Source organism: Gymnoscopelus braueri (genome assembly GCF_963280865.1).
Source record: "Gymnoscopelus braueri genome assembly, chromosome: 8".
NCBI classification, from domain to species: Eukaryota; Metazoa; Chordata; class Actinopteri; order Myctophiformes; family Myctophidae; genus Gymnoscopelus; species Gymnoscopelus braueri.
The window spans coordinates 17,526,450-17,538,949 of NC_137609.1; the positions used below are offsets into that span (position 1 = coordinate 17,526,450).

General features: G+C 41.8%; 1 protein-coding gene across 1 annotated transcript in view; it reads left to right on the forward strand.

The window, feature by feature from the left end:
• Window positions 1-12,500, forward strand: part of LOC308089699 (protein Aster-B-like) — a 54,059-nt gene that overhangs the window by 11,576 nt on the left and 29,983 nt on the right. Inside the window, exon 2 of the mRNA XM_080434564.1 lies at window positions 7,331-7,589. Coding sequence (XP_080290690.1) covers window positions 7,331-7,589 — 259 coding nt within the window. The remainder of the gene's footprint in view (window positions 1-7,330; window positions 7,590-12,500) is intronic.

Genomic DNA, 12,500 nt, shown 5'->3' on the forward strand with positions numbered 1-12,500 from the left:
TGAATGGTCAGCAATGCAATCAGTCTTACCCTTCTATGAATAGTTCCGCACGATAATGCATTAATCAATGGTTGACCTTTGGCCACAGCATGCACCGTACAGTATGTCAGATATCGACTGAGAGATATATGACGTTTCATGGCCTTCCTTGTGTTGTTAATGAAGATACAGTGTTTTTACTCATTGCAGGCAGTTACATACTGCACTCACTGTACATACAGATATAATTTCAGCTACTTGTTAGAACCAAATACACAAAGAACTATGAATTTCGCACAGTTAAAGGTTTACCAAAAGTAAGAATAGTTCTTACCAATTGTGTTGGGGTAAAAACTCAAAGTAGATGCTACTGAAAAGTACTGTGTAATGGACTAAAAGTGATTGATTGATTGATTGATTGAATACTTTATTTTGCAATTTGCAAATAGTACAGTGGTATGATTATACAATCATGCTAAAAGGATAACACAAAAAGCCCTAAGGGCTTGTTTCCATTGTGGTCCTGTGTATTCAATTCATTAAGTGCAAGGTATAATGTGACAGATGTGTAGAAGAGTCAATATTATTGAAAGGACAATTAGATGCAACACAATAGTATAGTATTTGTATCATTTGTCTTGTTCCACGCATTGGATCAGAGGTTCTCAAAATGTTTATTTGCCTCGGACCCCCATCTGAAAATATGTTGTGCCAGATTTGTTTCAAATGCATTTTCAGGTCGGGATACCAATTTTATCCAATCAGGATAGAGAACCCAGACAGATTAAACAAGTGAAATTGGAAGTGATGACACAAAGAAATGAGCAGACACAATTGGAACTGGAACACTGATAAATGGGTACTCTCTCCTGATTGGCTGAAATGTTGTCACCCACCTGAAAATGTTTATTTCTGTTTATTAAAGAGCTGGAGAGACATGGAGACTCCTGTTACTGAACAAACACTCTATAGCAATGATTACTATCAGAATATAGTGATCCAACCTTTTAACACAAAAACTTTTTGTTTTAACCCAAAAATATCACTTAGCCTACCCTGCCTTTAATATTATTGAAAGGCCAATGTGATTAGATGTAACAAAATAGCTGTATTTGTCTCATTACTCTTGTTTCACACATTAAATCACCCATCTCATCTGTTGGTGTTTCTGGTTGATTGCCTTAACCCTTAATCACCACATTCTCTCTCATCATCATGTCCCTCTGGCCAAAGAGAACAACATGTCATGGAGGAAACTAAGGAAGGAAGGGAGGAAGGAAAGAGGAAGAGAAAGCAGGTCATCTGTGCTCTGATGCATCTCTCTATTTAAAAGATCCAGCTGTGTTTGCAAATCCATGTGTGCATGTCTGGGTGTGCATGATGCGTCCCGTGGTCTTTGTTCCCGGGATCCATGTCTAAAGAAACAATGCTTCACCCTCAGGCCTCACAGGCCTGACATGTAAAGGCCCAGAGCCAGCTGGCTCTACAGTGTTTATGATCGAATACTGACTGGTGTTGTTGAGATACCTTGTCCTGAACCACTTTCAACCACTATTTTCCCAATGCCCTATTTTGGGGCATGTCATTATAGTGGAAAATATATTTCAAAAGAAATGGTCAAAATGTTTTGAAAAAAGTACCCCCCCCCCCCCCCCCCCCAAAAAAAAAGAGTGAAAATAGCCTAACTACAAGCTTGTAGACCAGCCATTTCCGCATTAAACTGTCGTACATTGAAGTCGAAAATGGGACTTAAATTGTCTTTTATTTGATTTTGATTTAATTTATATGATTTCATGCAATAGCAATAATTTACACACATGTCTTGAAACAATAATAGCTAATAATGATAATATCTACAGTTATTAAGGTTGCCATCTACCGTACATTGTATCCCAGCACTCTTTATTACTTTCTACTATATCCCTCCACACATTTGCACTTTTTATTTGTACTATTTGTCTGATATATAATTTACCATACAGCCTAATGCAGCGGTTCTCAAAGTGGGGTCAGGGGACTCCCAGGGGTCCTTGAGAGGGGTTCCAGGGGGTCCCCAGCAAAATGAGTTAATATCGCATCAATCTAACCACTTTAACCCTATACACATCAAGCTCACAATGCTTTGCGTTTTGAGCTTATAGATCTGCCTTGTGAAACATTTTGAATATTCCCTGGCACAAAATATTTTCAGATGGGGGTCCACAGCCAAACACATTGATTTGGGAGTGACATGAAAATGTTTGAGAACAGTGACTGGTCCTAAATGTATGTGCTGCAATGTCTCGTTGCGCTCGTTTGTGAGACCTTTATGTCCATATGTGCTTTGAGGTTAGCTTTTCTTTAATCATTATGGAATTGCTCGTGTCATGCTCATACTTGGCAAAATGAAGAGTTTCTGAGTTTCATTTCATGCAGTCATCTGCCTCATATTCCGAATGGAATATGAGAATACAACATGACGCGTATTAGAACACTGATAGAGTATTTGTTTGCCAGACAAACGCAGAGCTTAAGGGCTAATCTGATTACAATATACATCAACTCATCAAATACGTTTAATTTTTCACATCACAAGGGATAATAGGCTCATGTTACAGGTTACAGGGAAAAGACTCGTTTGACACGAGTAAAGCAGGACATACAGTAGGGGACAAGGAAGGGGGACGTATACTGTGATATAGGAGAGTTCACCCTAATGTACATCATAATGTGAAACAGGAAAAGGAAGCCAAAAACAAGGACAAGGAAGGATGGACAGTGGGGGACAATGCGTGTGTGTGTGTGTGTGTGTGTGTGTGTGTGTGTGTGTGTGTGTGTGTGTGTGTGTGTGTGTGTGTGTGTGTGTGTGTGTGTGTGTGTGTGGGGTGTGTGTGTGTGTGTGTGTGTGTGTAGGTGGGTGTGGGTGGGTGGGTGGGTGTGAGTGTGCATGCACGTGTGTGTGGGGGGTCTGTGTGAGGGGGAGGAGCATTAATCATGGTGTGACTGTGAGGGTTAACTGACGTCAATAGCTTTCATTCATGAACACCATATTTCACCTAGTAAAGGGAAGGGGTGGTCTCTCTCTCTCTCTCTTTCTCTCCCACACACACACACACACGCGCTCTCCATCTGTACGAAGCGATATCCATTATGCAAAACGGCAACAGGAGCAGACACCTCCACACTGCTCTGTGTTGGCATCCAATCACAGCAGTGGATGTGTGGTGGCCGAGAGAGGAAAGGAAGAGGAGAGGAGAGAGAGAGAGAGAGAGAGAAAGAGAGAGAGAGGGGCTGTGTGCAGCAACAGCACCAGATGTAACGCATGTCTGAATCACCCTGCAGAACCACAGAGACACACACAGACAGAGAGAGAGAGAGAGAGAGAGACACACACAGAGAGACAGAGAGAGAGAGAGGAGGGTGATGGAAGAGGCATGAACCGGTGAATTCCACTCTACCACTGAAGATGAATTGGGTCGCTAGCTGTCTGCTAACATCTGACCTCTTGAACGGAGCGGCTGTCAAGGATTTTTAGGGGCGGGTCTCCATCTCCTCCCTCCTCTTCTTGCCTGCTTCGTCTGATCCATCCATCCATCCATCCAGCCAGCATCCTCCTCCTCCTCCTCCTCCTCTACTCCTCCTCCTCTTCCGCTGTTGCTGTCTGAATGAATGGATGAATGAAGCAGGTAGAATCTGACGCTGTGGTCTTCCATGGCTGCCAGCAGGTTGGTTGGCATCACTCCTTTTGGAAGGTCTCTTCCAGTGTTTTTCTTTTTTGTGCTTTTTTAGTGTCTGTGTTATTCTGATGCTGTGGTCATATGATGTGGCATCAACCTTGCACCATTTTAGATTCCCGGCATGTCAGAATGCTGTGATTAGCGTTAGCATGGCTTGGGTTAATTAGTCTCAATGTAACTGTTCATTTTCTCTGTATACTGTGCAGCATCATCGTAGTGTTTCTGAGCATCCATCGCTGCATTTAACGCAGTTAAGAAGGACAATAGGTGATGTCTTGACCTGACTATAGTCAGAGACTGAAGGACTTAATTACTCTGTTTTGATATGGTTTCAATGTGATTGCTGGTTTAATTCGGACTATGGCGTTTTCAATTCCTGTATTTTGATTTTACTCTGTTATCGTTATGATTTAAAAAGGAAAAACCTCCTTTGGACAGCTGTTGAAAATTAACACATGTGCTAAAACACTGAGGCAAAGCATCTGGTCTGTCCGATGTGATCGTGATGTCCATGACAAATAAACCTAAATCAAATCAAATGAAAGTGGAATGATCCTGTACTTATAGGTGCAAGCTAAAAGAATGGAGGAGGGTAAACACAACAGTGAGTGTGTATTTCCTATCAGCCGTGCAGATGGGACACGAATGTGAAGAAAACTGTAATTTCTAGATAGCAAGAATGTGATTATTTTTAACCACATGCTATATTCCCTATATTCTTAGTAAAACGGACCTGAGATAAAAATGTACTTAACCCACTTATTTTTCCATCTACACCAAATCTCTTTGCCAAAAATAGTAAGCTCACAGCATGTGAGCTTGTAGATCGGCGAGCGTTCCTCCCAGAATAGGGAAGCTGGGGTTCAAAAGGTTAAGGAAACAACATCCCTCTAGGTGGGCTGCAGGTTGTTTCTACTATGCATGTCGTGCAGTGGTGTCATTCATTCATTAACGAGCGCCACAAGTCATGACGACGTTTGCCAATGCCAGTCAATCAGTTCTATGTAACAGACGTCAGTAGCCATGGGATGTCACCTCATGAAGACCAGGGGTGACTCATCATGTGATTCATGATGTCATTTGACCTTTGATTGAAGGGTGCAGGCTGACACACGACCTCTCTGTATAATTACCAATCCCACCCAGCTCTCTAGGCTGTGGACACTGGGCCGGGTCAACCATACATACAGTACAGTGTGAAGCGCTGGGATTGGACAGTCGGTGATGCTCACATAGCACGAGGCGCTGGGATTGGATGATTGACGATGCTGTGATGGATCGATTTGATTCTCCGAGGAGGATTGGGTTTGACAGATCTGCCAATAGAGCTGCCACTATGTGACATTAGCTGTTTAGTTTTAGTTTTTTTTCCAGCAATAAGCTTAGTCCATCACTGCCTTTTATGTATCCCTATATCTTATTAGAATAGTTGTTCATAGTTAACAGTGCACTGAGTGCAGTGATATTATATGGCATAAGCAACAGTGGGCCTCAGAGGCAAATACTTTACTAACGAAATCGGACATATCACATGTGAATTATTTGTTTTAAAGAGTGCATCGTCAGTTCAGTGGTTTCCCAACCTTTTCCTCACTCATACATTCACTTATCCATATTGGTTGCTATCAGAATTGCCAACGATACATTACATGGCTGTTGCATTGCTTTTGGGATAACACCTCAAAATGGCAGCTGTGTCTATTCATCCTCAACTAGGTCAGGTGAAGGCAGTGTGTACTTTTCACTCAAACCATATTATACATTTCTTTTACAGCCCATATTTTTTTAGTATTTGCGGGTAAATGAGCAATCTATACTGTATAAACAAACACCTTTTAAATTAACTCATATGCCAAATAATATTATTTATTCATCAGTGTCGATGGAGTCAATTGCCCACTTTTCAACATTTTCACAAACCGTTACCAAACAATGAAAGTAATAATGTTTTACCAACATTTTCTACCAAAGTAATCGTCTCTACCTGAAAGTAAAAAGCATCTAGAAGGGGGAGAGGTTTAGACAACAGGTTATTCTCAAAGCATTAGGGATGTTTTATTAACCCTTTAGGCTTTCTGAGATTAGTTCACAACATGTTGCATTGGAACACATTGTGAGCTTGTAGATCTGCTATTTTTTAATAGACAAAATATGAAATAGGGCTTAAGTGTTTAAACTGTTCCTTATTGTACGCAATAGCATGTTTTGATAGTTTGTGAAACTAAGTTCAGTGTTTTGTTTTGTGGATCAGTTATAGTACCTGTGTACATGTGTTCATGCATCCTGACTTTGCATCAGAGGTACTGTATACTCCTTGATGAAACGTGACACGTTAGTCGGACTCGGATGCTATGCATAATTTGAGAATAAGTTGTCTGCCAAACTTTTACCTAAATCGTTTGGGTTTGTAATGGTGTTATCCTATTTTATAATCACAACAGTCTTGGCTTTCATGATCTTTTTGTCATAATGTCAAATGAAGAGTAAAATGTTTTAAAGAGGCTTTTTACATAGCAGCAGTGTTCTCCGCTGCTTTTGATTGCCTTTTCTAATCATGGCATGGATGATTTAAGAACCATGTGTCTCTGTCCGCAGTGCCTGCTGTGTGCAGTGATATATTTATTACTGCACGTAATACATTTATCCCCCATATGCAAAAATGCACCTCCCACTACAGCAACTTAAAACGTCTTCCCACAGCCGTGTACATGAAGTTTAGAACAGCAGGTGTTTACATGTTCTTCAGAATAGCATCAATAATGCAGATGTTTACATAAATGTGCTGCCATGGAGGTTAAAAAGGTAGCTGCAGTGGCGTGTTCAGAGTTCTTAAAGGAGTAGTTCACCCAAAAAATGACCTATTTTCTATCAATTACACACCGGCGGAAAGATACCAATTTCTCCGGCAAATGATTGGCTTAGGAATGCAACAAAAACGAAAGAATCTCCATGAATTCAAGGCTTCATGGGGTGTGTAATTGAAAGAAAATAAGATTTTTTTTGGGGCAGTTCACTAGGCCAGTTTGTGCCGCAAGGAAAGCTAAAGTAAAGACCACATACTGTAGCTTGCATAGGTAAACCTGCATTAGGTAAGGAAAAGTATTCCAGGGCTGGCAGCCAGTCCGGCAACAGGCAGTGTTCAGGCCTTAAGGGTAGCTGGGTAGAAACTGTTCACAAATCGGGTGTTCAGGCGCTTGATACTGGCAGTAGGCCTAGAGCTTGTCAGAAGTGGTGCGAACAGACTCTGGTGATTGGTGGTGATTGTCCTTGATGGTGGTCGGCTATGCTGGGCATTGACCATGCACCGACTGTTTCGAGGTTGCCAGATTTGACTGGGCCGAAAGTTCCGAGGTTGCCAGATTTGACTGGTTCCGACCGGTCCACTTCTCCTAAAATTTCTGGAGGGAGGGAAGCTCACCCCCCATGATCTCCCCTTGACATATGGTGTAATAGCTTACGGTTTGAATTTGTAAAAAAAACAAACAAAACAATTTTGTGATTTCACCATTTTGTGCCGTGCTTGGAGGTGCATAGGCTACACCGTTTGCATTCTGAAATCAAGAAAGTGCGACAGACACTGGGGGACTCCCTAGCATTGTTGAAAAGTAACAACTATATTTTCTGTCTCCACGCAGCACTGCCAGTAACTCGACTCGGAGCTCCCCTGCTTGCTCGCCGGTCCTGCGTCAGCGGTCGCGCTCCTCCACCCCTCAGCTGAGGCTGAGCCCGGAGAGCGAGAGCGGTGCCATGGTGGAGAAGGAGAAGGGCTCCTCAGCAGACCAAGCCTCAGACAAGTCGCCCGGCACCCCTGAACAGCAGCAGCACCCCCATCGCACCTACTCCCTGTCCGGACACCCCTCCTCCAACACCCGCAGCAGCGGCAAGAACTCCAAGGTGAGCGAGCGACAAACTAACTCTTGGCCACACATTAGACCAGTGGTTCTCAAACTTTTTCATGCCAAGGGCCTCCTCAAATTAACTTGTTTTTTGGCCGCAGACCCCGATCTGAAGATATTTTGTGCCACGACCCCCATACAGAGATTTGTGTTGTTAAAACGTCATTTCTTTCAAGATATAAACAAGCTACAGTACAAGCTCACAACGTTGAGAGCTTGTAACATTGGCTATTTTCAAATAGCCAGTATACTGTAGGGTTGAAGTGGTGAATCTCTCGGTACAAGCGGCAATCTGGCAATCTGGCAACCATCCGAGGTTGCCAGATTTGACTGGGCCGACAGTTCCGAGGTTTCGGGATTTGACTGGGCCGACAGTTCCGAGGTGGCCAGATTTGACTGGGTCCGACCGTTCCGAGGTCGCCGGATTTGATCAGGTCCAACTAGGTTGTTGTACCCGTACCGAGCATTCTTGTATTCGTCACCGCCATACGGCGAAGTATAATGCTTAATTTATAGTCCACACTGTTGTACGGCAAACTATAATAAACCAGGCTTAAATTAGTATAGGGGTCAGCAATGACAAGAGACTACAGTAGGGGTAGGGCACTGGTTCTCAAAGTGGGGTCCAGGGACCCCCAAGGGTCAATAACAGATCTACAAGCTCATAACACATTGTAAGCTTATAGATCTGCAATTATTTTTTGAAAAATTAACAATTTGGAATATTTTTGATACTCCATATACAACACAAATGTTGTATGGGGGTCCTTGGCGCAAAATATGTTCAGATGGGGGTACGTGGCCAAATACATAATTAATATAATTAATTAATTTGGGGGTCCTTGACAAGAAAAGGTTTGAGAACCAATGCAGTAGGGGACTTTGGGAACTGACATGAAAAAGGGGAGTAAAGATCATAAGAATAGGGGAGAAAAAAGAGAATAATGTAGACTAGGGGCGGCAGTGGCTCAGGGGTAGAGTGGCCGGGTAGAGAGAACTGGAAACCGCAAGATTCCCAGTTCGATCCCGGGCTGGGGGGCTCCCCCAGAGTTAGTGTCGAAGTGTCCTTGAGCAAGACGCTGAACCCCTAATTGCTCACAATGAGCAGGTTGGTGCCTTGCATGGTTTCCTCCGCCATCGGTGTGTGAATGGGTGAATGTAATGCACAATCTATGTAAAGCGCTTTGGATAAAAGCACTATATAAATGCACCATTTACCAGTGGTTCTCAACCTGTGGGTTGAGACGCCCATGATTTTGGGGGGGTCCCCAGATGACAGTAAAGTGACAATTTAAGGACTTTTAAGGCCTGATTAATACCAACATAAAATTTGAACAAAACTAAAGAAATGAAATGAAAAAAGACCATTACTGCATCAAAAGTAATCAACAAACTATACTATAGAAACTGGTCAAACATTGGCCAAATTGTCAAATAATATAAGAAGAAATTTGTGAAATTAGCTGATCTACAAGCTCCGAGCTTGTAGATCAACTATTTTCACAATATGAACCGAGTCCGAAAAATTGACTTGAATGCCTCAACTCCTACAATTCCAAGTGTTTGTCAGGGTGGGGGGTCCCCATGTCAAATATGTTATTTTGGGGGGGGTTACGGCCTGAAAAGGTTGAGAGCCACTGATGCAGACGACCAGAGACTGTAGTGCTCTGCTCCAGATAGAATAACACCCACACTATAGTTTTCACTATACAAATTACACTTGATGATGTAATATCCTGGCCAGTATACCAGTATCCATCATCAAATGGTATTTTGTTACCTTTGCCACTTGTCTCTATACTATTCCATACATCAAAGCACTCAGTCACTGAAGAAGCTTGAGTATCTACTCATACTCATTGTCCTAACTCCATTCCATGCTAATGCTGTTGTTTTCCTTCTACAGGCAATTATTTTGTGAGTCGTTTACATGACATGTCACCTATATCTTTCATTTCTCCTTTCTTTTGTTATCTGTTGAGACATTGGCTGTTATACATTAGGTTCAGCGCCGATCACAGTCCGACAAGTCAAAAAAACTCATGTGGATAATTTTGTTTCTTCATTTTTGTACTTTTGCAGTTTATTTGGTTTGTGATTCTGATTTCTTTCTTCTTTCTCATGCATGCAATAGTCTCACAAGCGACATACGAAAGTAAGCATCACTCTTCTTTGTGGATCTTTCTCTTTCTTATAAAATTTGATGCTGTCTGCGACGGAAGCCTTATTATTCTACTATTTTGAGCTGCCCTATAGCCTGTTCCTACACTGTGCTAACTGCTGCCTCAATTAACTCAATCAGAATAGCATCCACCAATCCACCATCAATTCCCAAAGCAATTACTCTGCGAGCTGATGAGGTTACTGTTTTAGAAAAAAAACTTGCTATATAAAACGTGTACTAAAAAGTGATTTGAGGATTTTTAAGAACTTGAACAAATGAACAAATTATTAGGAGAATCTAACAAAATCTCTAAATAGGTCTTTCTTCTTTCCAACTGTACCCGACAGCACTGTTTCTAAACGTCCCAATTTCCGGGGACAACCAGGGCTCCAAATAGATCCTTTTGGGTCTGTAAGAGTGTACAAATGGAGCCAAATTGACCATTTGGACACTCTCAGAGTTAAATGAACACTGAGAATGTTACAGTGTACACTGGGGTTCCATTTGTACACTCTCAAGAGTTACCGGCCCTGCAAGGGTCCATTTAGACCGCAAGGTGGTCCCCGGACCAGACGTTGAGAACCAGCGCCCTATAGCCCCGCCCCACAATCCAACAATTGTCCCTTTTGTTTACGTTGTCATTTTAACCCGCACGTGTGACTGTCCATATCAACTCCTGGGTGTGGTTTCATGCGGCATGTGAACCTAACTATTCTGGTGACATCATGGCCTTTCCACTGGTTGGCTAGTGCGGGGGTTTTCAACTGGTGGTCCGTGGACCACTGGTAGTCCATGAAGGTTTTTTTTTAAACATATTTTTTTCTCTTTTTCATCATTTTGTTTTATTTTGGAGACATTTTACACCACAGCTGTTGATATTTGAGTGATAATAAGGACTGGAATGAAATCGTTATCATTCCAAAAGCACTTCAAGCTTAATATAACTATACTACAGAAGAGGATCAGCTCATTAAAATTATTAGGGTCAGGATTGGGGAGTTTAGAACAACAACAAAGTGATTGTTATTTATTTAGTATAATTTAGAGTAGTCAATAATTTTTACCCCTATTTCTCCCCAATTTAGTCATTAAGCCAATTATTTCCTCCCGACACTGTGGTTGTACCCTACTGGCTCACCTGTCTGTGAGGAGCCCCAACCGGGAGGACGCAGCGCCTCTGTCCCACTCCTCCCGCCCAACACGTGCAGTGATAAATATCAGCCAATTGTGTTTCTTTTTCTTGTTATATATATATTTTTTATCTTTCGCAACTCCGTATCTCTGTGACTGTGGGTTTTCCCACACTGACATACAGTAGGCTACCTGAAGAAGCTTTAAGCCAGAACATTTTATGAGTCCCTGTCCACCACTAAGAATAGATATCTCTGCTGTCGGGCAGAAACCAGCTAACTCCAAAATGTTTATTTTTCAGGAAATGTAAATTAAAAAAACAAAACAAAAAGTGGAGTTAGGAGGTTTCGAACAGCTAAATGGACCTCCAAGCTCAGAATGAGGATGGAGGTCGAAAGGGGGTGGAGCCTAGAGTCAGCAAAACCAGCTAACTCCACCCCCCTTTGGTGGACTTAGCAGGTTTAGCAGAAAGTTTGAGGATCCAATGGAGTTAGCTGGTTTTGTCAGAAGTGCTTTTTAATACTTTTCATAGGTTCAATTTTGTTTTACCAACACACAGACGTAAAGGGTGTTCAATAGCACTAATTTATGGGAAAAAAATGCAAAAGCGTCAAAATGGAGTTCGCTGGTTTCTGCCCGACAGCAACGATACATACTCTATAGTATATAGAATAGAAAAAATCCTAATCTTGTAACAAACGTTCTATAGTTAGAGCTCGTTGTAGTGCCAAGTGTGAATGGCCCTTTAACCCACATCTCTACCCAACAGACACAACAGTGGTCCCAGGTTGATTCGTTGTCAGGGTGGTGGTCTCTGGTTCACAATCAGTTGAAAACCCCTGGGCTAAAGTATAAATGCCATACGGTATTACACAATAGCCCCTTGTACACAGGAGGGGCTATTGGTTAGGTAACAGGATAGGTGGGCACCAAGGCAGAGTGGGCACCTCGGTGTTAAATTGCCTATTTTTTTCCAAAATGTTAAAAAAAAAAAAAAAAATTGAAAACGTTTTTAAGTAAAGTAAAGTATACATGATTAGAACATGCTTAAACATTCGATCATTAAGGTCTAATATTTCTACAATTGCTACAAATTGCTGCAAAACCTGTTTATCCAGTCATTTTGAGGCATAAAAAGAAGAAGTTGAAGGATAGATAACATTAAGTCTGATAATGATGTACCGTGCATGTTCACATCATGTATACTTAACATTACTTAATATTAATTTAATATTTTATTTTTTAACATTTTGGACAAAATAGCCAATTTCACATTGAGGTGCCCAGATGTCCCTAGTGCCCACCTATCCTGTATCGATTTGGTCTGGTTAGGTGCAAGGAGCAGCACAGCCACTAGGGGCCGCCAGCGGCTTTTTAATATTGTCCTGTTCTCCTTCCTTTCAGAAAGATTTGTCTTTTATGTATGTTTGTTTGCCTCATCCTCACATCTTGCATGATCCATTTTGTCTCTCTGTTTGGATTTTCCTTCCAGTACAAGCTTAAAGTAAGCACTCATCTTTCCTTTCTTCTATACTTTCAATCAAACATATTCAGTCTTACTTAAACTCAAGAGTATAAAAATCGGCCCTTGTGGGGCCACTTTTACACTCTCAG